The sequence below is a fragment of the Delphinapterus leucas genome, chromosome 9 (genome assembly GCF_059928025.1).
Source record: "Delphinapterus leucas isolate spDelLeu-1000000601 "Yukka" chromosome 9, BTC_Dleu_Yukka2, whole genome shotgun sequence".
In the NCBI taxonomy this organism is placed as follows: Eukaryota; Metazoa; Chordata; class Mammalia; order Artiodactyla; family Monodontidae; genus Delphinapterus; species Delphinapterus leucas.
Window position 1 is genome coordinate 97,421,056 of NC_143137.1, and position 17,160 is coordinate 97,438,215.

At 49.2% G+C, this 17,160-nt stretch overlaps 1 protein-coding gene across 1 annotated transcript; it reads right to left on the bottom strand.

Annotated features, from left to right (window-relative positions):
* Window positions 1-1,992: 1,992 nt before the first annotated feature.
* IGFBP3 (insulin like growth factor binding protein 3) lies at window positions 1,993-9,856 on the bottom strand. The gene is made up of 5 exons (XM_022593238.2): window positions 9,304-9,856; window positions 6,211-6,437; window positions 5,624-5,743; window positions 4,473-4,609; window positions 1,993-3,427 (listed from the first exon to the last, which is right to left on the bottom strand). Exons 1-4 carry the CDS (start codon window positions 9,710-9,712, stop codon window positions 4,484-4,486), a joined length of 882 nt encoding a protein of 293 aa, XP_022448946.1. The 5' UTR covers window positions 9,713-9,856; the 3' UTR covers window positions 1,993-3,427; window positions 4,473-4,483.
* Between the last annotated feature and the right edge of the window lie 7,304 nt (window positions 9,857-17,160).

Consider the following 17,160-nt stretch of genomic DNA (forward strand, 5'->3'; position numbering starts at 1 on the left):
GGGCCCGCTCCCTCACTGCCCCCAGTTCCCTCTCAGCTAGGCCTTCCTTCACTAGCTTTTCCAAATTAAACAAAAACCCAAAAATATGTCTCCCCCCGCCAACAACAACAACAAAAGAACATTCACTGCAGGCTTTTTAATATTAAGAAGGGGACATACAGGTTCTCACGTCCGATGCTGAGAATGGTAAAGAGGTTATGATAAGTTTTACCCTGAGACAGACGTTGTGGGTCCATTAAAAAGATGCTGAGGTACACTAAAAAAGAAGAAAGTGAGACAGGCTGGGACCTGGGGCCGGGGACACTTTGCTGCAGTGCTTGCACCTGCACAAACGTCTCCTCGAGCAACAGAATACGAAGAAACTGTAAGGGACTAAAAATAACTGCACGCATGCGCAGTTGGGGGGCAAGTATGAACAATAAAATACAAAAAGGCCACAAACCAACCGCCCTTTCTGAGGTGCCGGGAGCAAAAGCAGGGTGCTGCACACGATCCCAGCACACAGCGCCAGCAAGGGGGTGCGCACATCACCGAAGCCACCCCTCCGGCCCCACCCCGCCATCGGCCCCCACTCTCACCCCACTGAAGGCACCAGCTCCCCCGTGCCTTGGGGAGCGAGCAAGGGCACTGGTTACTTGTTCTCACTCGCTGTCCTGCCGCAGGGGTCATCTGACCTCTTATCAATTTCTATTACTTAAAAGAGTCCAGGGACCCACGTCGGTAACAAAGGGCAGGGAAAACAGAAGCAAGGACGCCGCTGGACGTTCCGCGCCCCCCTCTGTTTTCCCGCACCCTCGTCTCCCACGGGCCGCGAGTCCCACTGGCTCGCCTCGTTTGCTGTGTTTCTCTACAGGAGCGGCGATCCTGCGCGCTCTGTTCACTGCGTGCAGACCACGCCAGGACCAAAGCCGTAGACCGCACTGCTGGTGGAACGCGGGGCCAGGAGAGGAGGCCAGGCCACCCCCGAGGTTTGGGGGTACGGCTGGGCCGTGGAGACGAGCTGTGGGAATGGGAGCCTGAGATGCTCACGGGATCAGACACCACCCTCCAACTTCGGAAGCAGATGCCTCCCCGGGCAGTGGGCCACCGCTCTGCCACACGGAAGCAGCATACTTTTCTAAATAGAAAGGAATCCATTCATGTTCACTACGGAAGTTGTTGAAACTGTAACTATTTAGACATAAAATAAGGACGTTATCTACATTCACAGTGTAACCGGGTTACCGTTATGGTGCCCTTCCGTTCGGTTTTATGTGTGTATGTGTATGTGTGTGTGTACGTGTGTGTATGTATACGTGTGTGTGTGTGTGTGTGTATGTATATGTGTGTATGTGTATGTGTGTGTACGCAGTATAATTGCATTTTGCTCTTTATCCCACCATGAGCATCCTTCTGTATTATTACCACCAAACACATTTTAGTGGTGGCATAATATTCCTTTCTATGGATGCATTTCAGTTTAATATCCTCGTGCTCTCTGGGCACATCCCCTAGTGTGCCTTTAGGATACGTTTCTGGAGAGGAACGGTTGGTTCAAGGACTTTTGAACACATAAGAAAATGGCCTTGGACAGGTTGCCTTATCACTGAAGCCCCGTTTCATGACACCCATGTAAGCCCCGTTTCAGTACCCACGATTGGTAATTTTCCAGTGCATTTATTTGCTAGCTGAACCCTGGTAAGGGGTTGCCATAGCAACAGCATGGCCTTGGCCCTGGTGAGTGGGGAGCCCAGATCACTCATTTCTTTGTGCCCTTGGGGGGTGGTGGCTGAGGACTCATGGTACTTGGGGCTGGTGAACCTGGGAGGACCGTCCAGAACTGGAGGCTTACTGCAGACGTGACGGGCGCCAGCAAGGCCACAGGCTGGCTCCTTGGGTTCTCTTGCCAGAGATGGAAGCAGGGAAAGTTCCGACTATAGTCGGAACATCACTGCTCTCTGGGTTATTTCGTAACACAAAACCCGGAACCGGTCACTAACAAGGGGAAGGGGATTTCTTTATGGTAAAAACTTTATTTACTATTTATAAATACATTGCAAGACAAACTTTTCAAAAATACCTTTTTTTTTCTCAAAAACTTAATTAAAAAAATAAAGGAAAGCTAATAGGTAGGCAGAACATCTTGAGATCCCTTTGTGTTCTCCAGGAGGGCTGTGTGCAGCGTGCATCCAACCAGAGGCTGCAGTGGGGCGGCCGAGGGCCCCTCCTCACTCTCCTGCCAGGCCTGGAGGGTGGCCTCCGGGAGAGCGGCTGCGCCCTGTGCACGAGCCCCCTCCCTCCGTCGTGGCCGTGTTTATATTCTCTAGCATTGCTTACAATTCGTCTAGGATTATCTAGTATAGGTGCTATCATATCTGGACGATGACGTATACACTGAACAGTCATGAAGAGGGTATTCTCTCTGCGTGTACGTGTGACTTAGAAAGAAAAGAAGGAAGTCCAAGTGCAGCAAAGCAAGGGGGATTCTCTGTGTTCTCCCAGTGTCCTTGACCGGCTCCCCAACAAGCCATTCGTCTTCCAGGTTAGATAGAATCATTATTTTTTACATTGTGCCAAGGAGGACAAAAGGGGAGAGATGAAAATAAACCTCTTTTGTCTTTAAGGAGCTTATCCTCAAGAATACACTTGCTCTTGAATTGTTGAGTGGGAAAATGCTATTTTCTGCAGTCATTGGAGAACCAGGCTATTATCTGTGATGCCCCTGGCTGTCACCCTGCCCCCCTGCCCCATGGGGCCTCAGCAAAGCCTGTGTCTTCAGGAAGCTGCCTGACAAAGAAGGGTCAGAAATCCCCACCTTTGTAGGTTCCCAGAGTTCCCTAGAACATTCTTGGTCATTATTATTATTTTTTTGTGCAAGATTCCACCTTATTCTCTCCACTAGTTTCCAAGCAGTGCAGGTCCCTTGAAGATACAAAATATCTTCTTGGTCCAGGGACCCCGGCCCTTGCTTCAAAGACGTAGCTCCAGGTGGGTGCGTCGTGATGTGCAGGCATCAGAGGGCAGGGCGTTCCTCTTCTCGATGAGGCCTTGTCTCATCTTACATGTGGGGACGAAGCGCGCGTCTACATAAGCAACACTGTCGCTAAGGCATGAAGTGGAGGGTTGGCTGCGTCGGCAAACACGTGGGGCGGGTTCCAGGGTGGTGTGAGCTACGGCCACGCCGTGCTTGAGCTTACAGGTATTTTTATAGGAAGCAACAAGAAGAATCAAACTGCGTTTCACTGACTACTGGAAAGTGGAAAGATGCCAAGTTCACCATTTGGAAGAAAACTAGGCATTTCAAACATCTCTTTCTAAACTTTGGTTTAAAAAAAAAAAAAAATCAATTCACCACAAAAAGAAATTGAAATCGAGGCTGTAGCCAGCTGCTGATCATGTCCTTGGCAGTCTTTTGTGCAAAATAAGGCATATTTGAGCTCCACATGAACTAAAACAGAAAGAAAAAGGAAGGTATTGAAATAACTCCCCCCAAATCAAAAGGGCTCGGTGCCCACGCTGGGATCACAGGCATGATACCCAGGCAGTTGGCAGGGTGGAGGCTCATTCCACACTTTTTAACAAAGCAGGGAGCATCACGAGACGCCCACGGTGTTCACTAACGTAATCACCCTAAAATTATAATTATTTTCTCCAACTTGCAAGGCGACAGAACTTATCACTAAAAATGACAGCTTCTTCTGTTTACTTAAATTTGTCTTGAGACGATGAAATATGTTTACCTTCTTCCCCCCAATAGCTCTCTCATGTATGAAAAAAGATTTTAAAATATGATTTCATTCTTCCACGTGATGGTTTGAAATTTCATTTTCACGTTAGATTTAAATAAACTTTATTAACATGCTATTAATCATAGACTCCCAGAATAGCCATAATGTATTTTACTGGGAAGAAAAAGCCACGTCTTTTAGAAACACATTCCTTTAACAAGTTCTTCTGGATGAAAACAGTTTACATGTGAAGATAAATGAACCATCAGGCTCACGGGGGAAAAGCTTAACTTTGGAAATCTTACGTTGTGTATGAATGTTTAAGTGTTCTAAGTTCTTTAAAAATGAGGCACTGCTATATTTAAAATGGATAACCAACAAGGACCTACTGTAGAGCACGGGGACCTCTGCTCAATATTATGTAACAACCTAACTGGGAAAAGAATTTGAAAAAGAACAGATACATGTATATGTTTAACTGAATCACTCTGTTGCACACCTGAAACTAACACAACATTGGTAATCAACTATACACTAATGTAAAATAAAAAGTTAAAAAAAAATGAGGCTAAGTATCTCTAAGACAAGCTGGTCACAGACCCTCTTTCCTGCTCTGGTTTGGGCGGGTTGAGGGCTCTGTCTCGTGTGGGTCTGTCCTCCAGGCCAGTGCCGCTTCTGGGTCGCCAGCCCCTGGGATCTATAGATGCCCCTCCCACCAGGCTGGGTCCTGCGCCCCCTCGGATCCCACCAGTGCCCAGGGCTTACGTGGCCGCAGTCTACTTGCTCTCCATGCTGTAGCAGTGCACGTCCCCTTTCCCCTTCACGTCGAAGCCCGGGAGGGGCTGCCCGTACTTATCCACGCACCAGCAGAAGCCCCGCTTCCTGCCTTTGGAAGGGCGGCACTGTGGGCAAAGCACAAATGATCCAGTGAGTCCCGGGGAGGCCCCGCCAAGGGGGTCCTGATGACGGGGGCAGGTGGTCAGCACCCAGGATGGTTTCCCAGCACGGCCTCTGCTATGCTGTGGAAGCACAACTGATCAAGGCCTTGTGTGCACAGCGTGTGTCTGGGGGCATGTTGGGCAGGTATGAGTGCCCCAAGAAAGCAGGGGTCCTGGTGGTTTTGTGTCCCTCAGGGTCTCGCTGGGGTGGACATTGGCCCCTGTTGGTCCTACAGGTCTACCTGCTGAATGGGGGGAATGATAATGTCCCATCTGCCCTGTGCTTGTCACATTTGGGTCTTTCAGAGCACACCCCAAGCTGTGTATATGGTACCTTCTCAGGGTGAGTTTGCTGAATAAGTACTGATAGAGATATATGAAAAGGCAAAGAGACCAGTGGCCACTGAACAGGATGGGGCCCTCTAATCGAGGCCACTCCCACCAACACTCTGAACATGGCCCTGTGTGCTGAGGTAGGAGTCATCCAGTTAGAAAGTCCATTGAGATGCTCCCATAGAGTGATCTGAAATCTACAGAGGTACACTCAGTATGCCTTAAAATAACAATGTATCTGATCCTTTATAGCTGGTCACCACCAGGAAGGCACGGGTGTGGAAGGGACCAACATGGGACCTCAGGGTAAGCCTCCTGCCACAGCACCTCACGTCAGGCTTCTTGGAAATTCTCTACAATAGTTAATAAAAACATCCCTCCACGGTGCAGTGCTAACGTGTCTGGGTCCCTCTATGGCTAGTAAAAGGCTCCAGGGAGGCCTCGCGTTGCTCTGTGGGTCGGGAGGCAGAAGCGGACGGCGGGAAGATACCAGGATTTAGGGATTTAGGGGAAGCCCCTCAGAGGTCTTGGATGTGGCAGGGACCGCAAGCAACGGCGGCAGCCAGAGCACTTGGGTGGAGGGCTGGTCTCTCCTCCGCGTAAGCGGATGGTGGGAGAGAAAGGAGCTGCGCGGACCGTGCTCACCTGCTTTTTCTTGTAGAAGCCCTTCTTGTCGCAGTTGGGAATGTGGATGCCCCTGGGGCTGAGCATGTTCAGGAACTTGAGATGGTTCAGCGTGTCCTCCATTTCCCGGCGGCAGGGCCCCTGGGGAGAAAACTCAGGTTACCTGGGAACTCCCTGTCTGACAAAACCCTGTAACGCCCAGGGAACCGGCCATGTGCCCCTGAGCGTCTCTGCCCGACTTAGCTGTCACCGTTCCCACGCAGCTGCCAACCAGGGCTCCCTGTCTCTCTTCTGACTCCACAGAGCGAGGCACAGAACTGGGACAGGGACCCACAGAGGCCAGGACACTCAGAGGCCACGTGAACAGCTCCTGTGAGAACACCTCTCTGCCCTGCAGGGGCCTGGAGAGCGGTACACTGATTCTCAGGAGATCTCTGCCATAGGGGAGGGTCAATAGCCCTTCTGTAAGGATGGGCTCTTGGCTGCTCGCTCAAGCAGCAGGACCACCGAAATAACTGTCGGGGCTCTTGAGTAAAGAGCAACCCTGTGATCTCCAGATGCCCAGGCCGGGCAGCCCCACCCTCAACAGCAAAAGGAAAAGCGCTCACGTATTCCGTCTCACGCTTGGACTCGGACGAGAAGTTCTGCGTGTCTGTGCTCTGAGACTCATAGTCGACCTTGTAGCGCTGGCTGTCCTTGGCGTGTCCTTTCTTGATGACGTCCATCTTGGTGTGGACGGGGTGGAATTTGGAGTCGGGCACCCTGTGCGTGCTGGTCAGGGCCTGGTTCTCTGTGCTCCCCACGCTGTGGCCTTCCTCTGACTCACTGCCATTTCCTTGAAAGACACAAGGGAGACACAGACTTGAGGGTCATTGACATTTAACGACGGAATCTTACCATTTTGACCAAGTCCGAACCAAATGGAAATGTGATTCAACAATTCCAAGTTTAGAAAAACACCTTGATAAAGTATTATTCCGTAATACTAGTGGTGAGTGGTACTCCCTTGGTCTCAAGAAGGCATCTCTTAAAAATGAAATCTGACACGTGCTATTACAAAGTAGGTGCTGCTGAAAAAAAATGCTTTTCATGCTCTCAGCTTTCAAGTACCTCTCATCCTCCACCAGGAGGGGGCAGACCCGAGCCAGGGAAGGCTCCGAGGCCCACTCAGAAATCCCTCAGGGATGCCCCAGTGCAGGCCTCCCCCGTGTGGACTTGTGGACAAGCACATCCTCTGCCCCACCCGGCCCTGCTGAATCAGAAGCGCTGGGGCGATGGCAGAAACCTGGGAGTCAGCAAACCCCAGGGATTCTGATTCCAGCCCGTCCTAAGTGCCACCAGGCAAAGGGCTCAGATGGGGAAACTGAATTCTCCACAAAGCGCCTTTGCCTCAGGCCCCTGGACTCATGAGGCATGTCTGGTAGTGTTTCATAGGTCTCGCTGTCACATCTCTCACTGTCCGTGCAGGGTCTGGAACACCCACAAGAGCTGCACAGACCCTGCGGATCCTGGGGCACTATCCTGGGTGAGTCCTTCTTTCCTTGTCTGCATAGGAACAAATGGGATAAGGACATCACCAAACAAGGCTTAACAATCCTTTGTGCCAAAGAGCTTCACTCTGAAAAGGAAGCTACTTCTGCACATCTCTGATTGTAATCAAACTAATGAAGACATACTTGCTATTGATATTGGAATGTCCACAGCGTCACTGGGATTTGAAGTATACTGGCTAAATTGCAGCTGATATGGAAGGAGAATGCTCTCTGTTCCTTTTCCAGGATGAACTTGGGCCGGCTAAGGGAGAAGGGCCAGTGGGGAGCCCCTTCCTCTTGCCTGGTTCTATGCAGCCAGGTAACTGTCATAGGATGGCTTCACTGACGAGCAGAGTCCTGATGCCTCCCCCTCCCAGGTGGGGCTCAGTTCGCTATCTGATCCCGCATCTACTACACCTGGGGTGCCAAGCGCACTGCTCCAGTTGACCTGTTCTCTACCCTCCCGAGAACTGGCCCATCAAGGTGGCAGCCTGCTCACCTGCCTGGAAGCCTGCCAAGGCCTCTGGCTCTAGGCTCTGAGGAGCAAATGTCTAGCTCTGGCTTGGAGAGTGCTTCTGGAGGGTTGAGAAGGGCTGAAAGATACTCTGCTTCTGTTGCAGAAGCCCTGCTCTCTCCTGGAGGCATCTCGGGCAGGTGCGCTCACAGGGGTGTTTGGGGAAGTCCTCCTTCTCTCTGGGTTTCGATCACCCGGGAAAAGAAACAGTTCCATGAGGAGGAGAAGTTGCAAAGTTCCCAAGGGGTCTGGTGTTTGGGGAAGCACAAATTTATCCAGCGCAGCAACCGACAGAGTAAGTTTTTAATTGGTAGAATTTGGTTTCAATTTCCTTTCATCTTAGTTTTATTTATTTATTTTTTCCACGGAAGTACTGGGGCAAAGGGGATGCTAAGGATATGTAAATGAATATATTTGCATTTCTTTTCCAAGAACTCTGAGTAATTTCTTAAACTTCCTTGGTTTCTTTCTAATGCCTGCTGAGAGAGGAAAAGAAAACCGTTCCATTTAAGCCACAGATAATTTTCTTAAACTTTTGACTGTTATTTAAATGTACCCCCCCAAGTGGATTTTAGAAGTCACTTAGATCTTTCCGTAATTTTATAATAAACACCATCAACCTATACTATGGAGCTACTACGACAGTAATCTTAATTCCCATTGAAGTCTAGCCCAAAGTTACAACATCTATAAAAACTTCTGAGAGACAAATGCATCCAGCAATTCTAACCAGTCTACTGGAGCCAGTGTATGTTTCAGGCAGTTGTAATTTTACCTTTCCACGAGGCCTGAAAGGAAATAGCCTCACCTGGGAGTGGAAATCTGCAGGTAAGGAAATTATAAGGGGATTTCCATCCTTCTAGCCCCAGATGGGGGCTAGCCCACGGTGGCCTGTCCAGCTGGTGGCTGGAGGTGAGGGCTTTATCTCCTAGCCTTCAGCGACGCGGTAAGTTCATTCACATACCTGAGTGAGGCTGGCTAAGCGTGCTTGAAATTTAGAGGAACACCTGCCAACTCCAGAGTCATTTCTTTCTGAACGTCAGGTTGTCCGACCCGGTTCCCACCTCGCTGCATCTGGGACACCCCCGGGCCTGAAACTGCTTTGCAAACCGTAAGTCTGTGTAATTCAGTATTTTTAAAGCCAGCTACCATTTCCCTCAACGTGCCTGCCCACCTTCCCCGTCCAAATCCGCCCTGGCCCATTCCCTGCGCCCCCGGCCCCGCAAGCATCCTCGGCATGGACACGCTCGCTCTTCGTTCGTGGGAAACAGAAGTCGCGGTACGGAATTGGACCGCACAGTACACGCCCACGTTTCGGCGCGGCGCCTGCATGAATGGCTTGAGAATCTCCTCCGTCCAGGATCTCTCCATTGACCGTTAACCTCTGCATCCGCTCCCTCCCTGCCCAGGAAATCTATAACCCATTTTCGCCGAAAGCGCTTTACAATTTACAAGAACTCTGCACTCAAAGAACGGAGCGAGTATAGGGCCGGTTGCGGAGGGTCTCCCAGGCGAGCGTCCTCGCCTCGCGGGGCTTCAGCTTCCCCACTTACAACCCTTGGGGTGGGAACAGCAGCGAAGTCTCCACAGAGGTACCACCTTTGGCCTTGGCCGAGGGGCGCGCTTCGGCGGCGCACCTGGCGTGGGTTGCTCACCTGGCGCGGGCGTTGCGGGCAGCAGGTAGGCGCGCAGGCGGCCGGCGGCGCTGGCGTTGGCGCAGATCCCGCGGCCGTCCAGCAGCGCTTGTAGCGGGCGCGGCTCGCCGGGCGGCGGCTGGCAGCGGAGGCCGGAGCCGCAGCGCTCGGTGTAGACGCCGCAAGGCTGACCCTCGCGCAGCGCGCACGTCAGGCAGCAGCCACAGCCCGGCTCGCGCACAAGCTCGGCGCACGGGGGCGCAGGGGGAGGCGGCGCGCACTGGGCCAGGGCACGCGCGTCGCACGGCTCGCAGCGCACCACTGGGCCGGTGCCCGCAGCGCCCGCGCCGGCCCGTGCCGCTGGCGGCCCGTGGAGAAATGCCAGCGCGGTCAGAGCCGCAGTCCAGAGCGCGGGGCGCGCCCTCAGCATGGCACCCGCCGCGGGGACCCGATGCTGGTCTGGCCGGGGGACGCGGGGACGGGGCGACAGCGAGCGGCGCGAGGATGTGGGAGCGTGGAGGAAGGGTCCAATCCTCAGTGCGGAGCTGCCGCGCTAGCATCTGGGCGGCCTGGGTGCGCCAGCCACTATATAGAAGCCGGGTGGCCGAGGACACGCCCCGGAACGGCGTGCCGTCTGCGGGGAGGGGGGCGGGGGCGGGCCGGCGCGGACGCGGATCCCCGGGCCCGCGCCTCGCCCTGTACGGCCTGGCCGAGTGCGGGGGCGCGTAGCGCGCGGCCGTCCGCGCACCTGCTTCGCTCGCTCATGCCCGGCGCCCCCCCACCCCCCCCACCCCGGAACCCCTCGGTCCCCGGGAACTCGGCAGCACCACCACCCCGCCGTCCCAGGTGCCTCCGGCCACCCAAGCGCTTCGGCCACCCAGGCATCTCCGGCGCCCCAGGCCACCCCAGCGCCCCCGACCTTGGCCACCCCGTTGCAGCCGCCCTTCTCCCTCTGTGCCCCAGGTTGAGGTCGCTCTGTGGCGAGATGGTGTCAGGGAAACTGGTGAGCGCAGCTCTTCACCGTGTGTACTTGGCAAAGCTTTGCAAAATTTAATTCCTTGGGTCGGGGGATGAATTTCTGAATGAGGATACCCGATTCGCATCGGGGTCTCGGGGAGCCAAGGACTCGGGGTTTTATCATTAGCACCTACCTTCCCCCCACAAATGCGCGTCTGCAGGTGCGCACGTGGTTTTCGTCCTTTCCACGTAACTTCTCAAAGAGGTGAGGGCTCACACTTGCTGTCTGTACGCAAGTACTTGGTTAGCAAAGTGGGCCTGCGGCGAATGGGTCCTTAGCAAGGCTTGTCAGAGATTTGACATGACGCCTGTTCTTGTTTTAGGCATTGTTTTCAAATAGAGCTTACATTCACAACAAAAGAATATAAAAAACAATAAAGCCAGCACTGCTGAAGCGCGATTAATAACCTAACAAAAGAATATAAAAAACAATAAAGCCAGCACTGCTGAAGCGTGATTAATAACCTAAGTCCTTAAAATTGGTGATTTTCACTATCATTTTTTCAGGTCACTTTGTATTCCTGTACTAAGTTTCCTGCGGTGCGTTGAAGTGGAGACTTTGGAATTCTCACTCATCTGTGCAATGTAAACACTTTGCACTAGGGGGGGAAGTCCGAGAGCACAATTGCGCCGGGAGGTCTCGGAGAATCTGGTGGGCCGGCTCCGTGCGGATCTTTTCAACTGTGTCTGCGCACCCCTTCCCTAGGTGACCAACAGAGGACGCCAGTGGTCCAGGATTGAATTTGGAATTACACTTTCAAGGCTCTTACAAAGGGCGTGTGGATCAGCAGTGGGAAGTGGCGAGACCACCGCGTGAGCGGACTTTCCTGGACGCTGTAGAAAACGGATACTTGCCCTAGGAGGAGGATCGGTGTCTAGGAGGACCCTTTTGCAGTTTGCAGTAGAAACAGCAAATCAGGACCTCCTTGCATTCCCTCCTCCACCCCGGGCAGAGCTCTACGCAGCCGTGGGTGAAGTTAACATGGTCCCTACTCTGTGTGTGTATGTGTGTATATATATATGTATATATCACCATACAGCGCCTCCTTTTAGTAAATTGGGAAGGCCAATTTACTCATAGCAAATAAATAATAAAATAATAGTACTAACTGAGGCTTTACAAAGGAGAACAGATAAAAGGCAAACAGAGAGGGTCTTGTCTCCCCCGGCCCGCAAAGGCACAGCCCCTCATGTCCCTGTCGCGCCCCACCTCCTTCCCCAGCACTCAGGCTAGATTGCCCTGTTTACTGTGAACTGTGCCATAACCATCGCTGTCTATTCCCTTTCTCCTGTACCACTCCTTGTACCTGTATGTTATCTGCTTTGACAGCCAAGAACAGGGTCTCCAATTTCATTGGAAAATTGAAACAAAACATGTGTTCCTCCTTAACAGGTAACCATGGAGAACTTGACTCTGATATTCCAGCCGGTTTCCGTATCAGAAGGCTCTTGGGTTGGCAGGTCCGCCTCTGTTTAGCACAGTGTTATACCCGGGGCTGAGCTGGTCTTTGGTCAGTGTGACATTTTTTATCAGCATTGTCTATTTTATTTTATTTTTGGCTGCCTTGGGTCTTTGTTGCTGCACACGGGCTTTTCTCTGGTTGCGGCGAGTAGCGAGGGCTACTCTTCGTTGCGGTGCGCAGGCTTCTCATTGTGGTGGCTTCTCTTTTTGGGAGCACGGGCTCTAGGTGGGCGGGCTTCAGTAGTTGTGGCACACGGACTCAGCAGTTGTGGCTCACGGGCTCTAGAGCGCAGGCTCAGTAGTTGTGGCGCACGGGCTTAGTTGCACCGCGGCATGTGGGATCTTCCCGGACCAGGGCTCGAACCCGTGTCTCCTCCATTGGCAGGCGGAGACTCTTAACCACTGCGCCACCGGGGAAGGGGAAGCCCCTACCAGCATCATCATCTAAGTAGTGGACAAGGGAAGCCCAGGGAGAATGTCTGAAGTCACAGACCTCGCCGTGCAGTTGGAGAAAAGGTGAATGTTCTGCGCGGAGTCCCTAGGGGGCGCCTAAGCGTCAGGATGTCCCTGAACAAGCCAGAGACCAAGAAAACTAAAGGTTACACTGTAACTTGCAATAACATTCCACAACAGCGTTTCATAGACTCTCATGACCTTTCTCGTGAAATCTTGCAAAGTAAATCTGGGGCAGTGATGTGGGGAGAATTGTGTTTCAATTTTTAATCATTTTTATTTCACAAAACTGCAGGGAACCACAATCCCCTCCTCCCCCCACCATGGAATGTAGTTGTTGCAGGGAAGACTTGGGGACTTGGACGGGATAAAACTTAATTTTGTGGCATTCTAGTTAATTTTGTCAAACTACCAATTCATCTGGCGTTTGTGGTTATTAACATAAAGTGGTTAGTAGGATAGACGGCTTTTCCCCTGGTGAAGGTACTTGGCATAGATTGCTGAAAAATTATAAAATAGCAGACAACCATTGGCATAACAGACAGGAGACGGGATGGGATATATCCCTTTTCACTAACAAAATTCAGTTGGCCTGATTATGAGGGGTGATTGCTGGGTCAGCCTGCCTATCTTCACCTCATGACAGAAGCCACTCATTTCTTAGAGCAGCTCACAGGCACCTTGTCTCCATATGACGTCCACCTCCCTTGCTTCTCTTCTGCCCTAGCTGGCCACACCACCCTATGGTCTCTCTCCCTGCCCCCAGCAGCAAGCCCTGTCTTCTGTGTCCCAGAGGTGTGGCTGTCAGGTTTACCTACCACAGTAGACTCTGAACAGAAATGTCCTAACTCCTAGAGGGGAGTGATGTTATGGACCTAGTTTCAGGGATCGGTGCCACTCTGCCTAAAGCTTTGCCATTTCCCTCTAGAGGAGGTGTGGGTGGGGAAAGGGAACCTAATTTCCCCTCCATCAGATGGCCTGCTAGGTGAGTCTCCTGAGTTTGGGGATGCACTAGGACATTACTGCTGAGAAAAACACTAGAAATGACCCTAACCTACAAATGACACCATTAAGAGTTTATCTGTCCGCAAACTGAGCCCTTCCATGTGCTGGCCACAGGGTCCCACAGGCTGTCTGGAGAGACTGATGGGGGCCAGACACTGGTGTGCAGTGTGACCATGAGAAACACAGAAGAGTTGACCGAGTGTGTTTGTGACCCAGGGGAGGGGGCACAGACTCTCCTGTGTGGTCGAAAGGAGCTTCAGAGAGGTGAGTTGAGTCTTAAGGAGGGATATGAGCTTGCAAGGACCGCAGCTCTGTGTGCCTGGAGGGATGAGGGAGGCCTTGGAATGAACAGCATGGATGTTGGCACGTGTCTTTCAGAGGAGGTGGAATTCTGAGAGGGAAGCTTGATAAAGTGGATTGGGAAAGTGGCACCAGTGGCATTAGAGCCGGGGACTTCAGAGTTAGTGCCATCCTGCTTGGTCTGACAATTTGGAGATGGATGAAGGGCTTCCAGAGAAAGGGCTTGGTCACGTTGTAAGCAGAAGACAAGCCTTCTGGGCTCCCACCCGGTGAAAGGCAGGTTTCTGTTCAGCACAATGATTCCCTGTCCACAGCTTTTTCTCTCACAATAGCATTGCTGTCCCCATGGGCCCTGGCACCCATGCCTGTGTAGTCATTTACAGGGCGAGGGCCGTTCCTCTGTTCTGGTCGTCCACAGGGGGGCAATTCCTGAGTCTGTCTCAGATCCAGCTTTTGTTCAAGGCTGGAACTTCGGGAGCTAAGAGGGAGATTGGAACCTTGATCACAGGAGACCTGATTGTTTGCCCACCCTTGCTAGCTTCTGACCGGAGCAGGTTCTGAACCTTGATTCCAAGACCAGGAAAGAGCACTGCTGTGTATCTCATGGCTTCCATGGAAGGATTAGCTCTTGGACACAGTAATACCAGTACATGGGAAGTCAAAATGTATTTCTGTATTTACAGAGCCACCTGAACAAACCTTAAATTAGAGGATTTACTCTCAAATGGATTCCAAACCGAAGCCCCCCACCCCCCCCTCCAGATTCCTGACTCGTTAGTTCAAATGTTAACATGTTTCCAGTTGCTGCTCTCTTTGGGGATGGTATGCAGCGGTCAAACTGGCCATGGGCATAATAGGGTCTTTCCCTGGCCAATGGGGAGCAAGGAAGATTTGGGGGGCATTTTCCATTCAGCTGGTTTGCCTCTGGCACTGACACCAATCCTGTCACCTCCCAACCAGTGATCTCCTTTCTGTTACTTTAGTTTGCATTTTCTAGAGTTTTATATGAATGGAATCTTACAGTATGGACTCTTTTTCATCTGGTTTCTGTTACTCAGCATAATTATTTTGAGATTTATCCCTGTTGAGGCAGGGAAGAATAAACAGTTCACTTCTTTTGTTGTTGAGTTGAATCCCATTGTATACATACAACCCTGGTTTTTAAAATCTATTAACTTGTATATTTGAGTTGTTTTCATTCTTTGGCCATTAAATGTAAAACTTCTGTGAACATTCATGTACAAATATTTGTATGGGTGCAAGTTTTCAGTTCTCCTGGATAAATACTAGTAGTGGAATATCTGGATTATATGATATATAATCATATATATATATAATACATATAAAATATCATATATGCCCAGACATTTATATATATTCATATATAGAATATGTATACACATATATGTGTGTGTATATATATAGATAGATAGATATACTTGATGTTTTATGAAATTGACAAATTGTCAAACTGTTTTCCAGAACGTTTGTATCATTTTACATTCCCACCAGCAGTGTATGAGAGTTCCAGTTGTCAGCACTTGGGATGGGCAGTCTTTTTAATTTTAGCCATTCTATTATTTAAGTAGTGGTATCTCATTTTGGTTTTAATTTGCATTGCCTTAATGACTACAGAAGTTGAGCATTTGTCTTGTGCTAATCTGTCATCTGTGTATCTTCTCTCTTCTGAAGTGTCTGTTCAAATTTTTGCCCATTTAAAAAATTGGGCTGTTTGTTTTCTTATTGAGTTTTGAGATTTCTTTATATATTTTGGATACAAGTCCTTCTTTACTGGATATGATATTTGCTGGATACATTATCTCCCATTTAAATTTTTATCAAGATATTATGAAGAGTGAAAATTTAAATTTTGATGAAGTGCAGTTTATCCTTTTTTCTTTTATAAATTATGCTTTTAGTGTTATGTCTAAGAAATCTTTGCCCAACCCAAGGACACACACCAAGGGTTTATCTTGTTTTCTTCTAAAAGTTTTATAATTTTACCTCTTACATTTAGGCCTATGGTCCATTTTGAGTTAATTTTCAAATTTGGTGTGAGGTATGGATTGAAGTTATATGGATATCCTCTTTCCAGCATCATTTTCTGAAGAGTATCCTCCACCGAACTGCTTTTATGCCTTTGTTGAAAATCAGTTGTCTATATATGTGTGGGTATATTTTGGGTTCTCTATGCTCTTCCACTGATCTATCTATTATGCCATCTCTATTTATTTATCTTTCTGCCAGTATCACACTGTTCTCATTACTGAGGTTCTATAATAATTTTAAAATCAGATAGTGCTAGTTCTTCAAATTTATTCTTTCTTTAAAAAAAAACTTGTTTTGGCTCTTTTAAGTCTTAGAATTTTCACATGAACTTTAGAACCAAATTTTCAATATAGATAGCTCTATCTATATATATCTAGATATCTATATCTATATATAGATCTAGATCTAGATCTAGATATGTCTATATATATTATCTATATCTATATCTATATCTATCTACCAGCATTTTGGCTAGGATTTCTCTGATTCTAGAGATCAATTTGGGAAGAATTGACCTCAATAATACTGGGTCTTCAGACTCATGAACACAGTGTATATATCCATTTATTTTTCAGCGTATAAGTCTTGCATGTGTTTTGTCATACATATTTCTAAGTATTTCATATTTTTGGATGCAATTGTAAATGGTATATCTATATCTATATCTATCTATCTATCTATATATTTTTTTGTGGTATGCGGGCCTCTAACTGTTGTGGCCTCTCCCGAGGTGGAGCACAGGCTCCGGACACGCAGGCTTAGCAGCCATGGCTCACGGGCCCAGCCGCTCTGCGGTATGTGGGATCCTCCCGGACTGGGACACGAACCCGTGTCCCCTGCATCGGCAGGCGGACTCTCAACCACTGCGCCACCAGGGAAGCCCGTAAATGGTATATTTTTAAGATTTAAATTTCTAAGTTTTTATCACTAGTATACAATTGATTTGGGTATATTGATTTTGTATCCTGCAAATGTGCAAAACTCATTTATTAGTTCTAGTAGTTCTTTTTTTTTTCAGTTCTAGTAGTTCTATTATGTATTATGTCATCTGTGAATAAAGAAGTTTTATGTTGTTTTCCAATCTGGATGCCTTTTATTTCTTTCTCTTGCCTTGTAACACTGGCTGGAACTTCTAGTATGATGCTTGATTGGAATGGTAAAAGAGGACATCCTTGTTGTGTTTCTGATCTTGGGGAAAAAGCATTCGGACTTTTATAATCAAGTATGATATAAGCTGTCGGTTTTGCATGGGTGACAATTATCAGGATGACAAAGTTCATCTCTTTTCCTATTTTGCATAGAGAGCATTTTATTAGGAATGGATGTTGACTTTTGTTCAATGCCTTTACTGCATCTATGGAAATGATCATATAGCTTTTCTTCCTTAGGTTATTAATGTGGTGAGTTGCATAGAATATTTTCAAATGTTAAACCAGCCTTGCATTCTTGGGATAGCACACGCCACCCCAATCTCTTCCCTTAGCCCCTTGGTCTTATTCTTTTATATATTGCTGCACTTGGTTTGCTAAAATATTTTTTCAGAATTTTTGCATCTGTGTTCATGAGAGATATTAATCTGTAGTTCTTTTTCC

Excerpts from the sequence above, each read along its gene's own strand:
- IGFBP3 (XM_022593238.2), bottom strand. The coding sequence starts at position 9,712 with ATGCTGAGGGCGCGCCCCGCGCTCTGGACTGCGGCTCTGACCGCGCTG. Across the intron at positions 6,438-9,303 it reads GCCCGCAACGCCCGCGCCAG|GAAATGGCAGTGAGTCAGAG; the intron begins GTGAGCAACCCA and ends GTGTCTTTCAAG. Across the intron at positions 4,610-5,623 it reads GCTTCTACAAGAAAAAGCAG|TGCCGCCCTTCCAAAGGCAG; the intron begins GTGAGCACGGTC and ends CTTTGCCCACAG.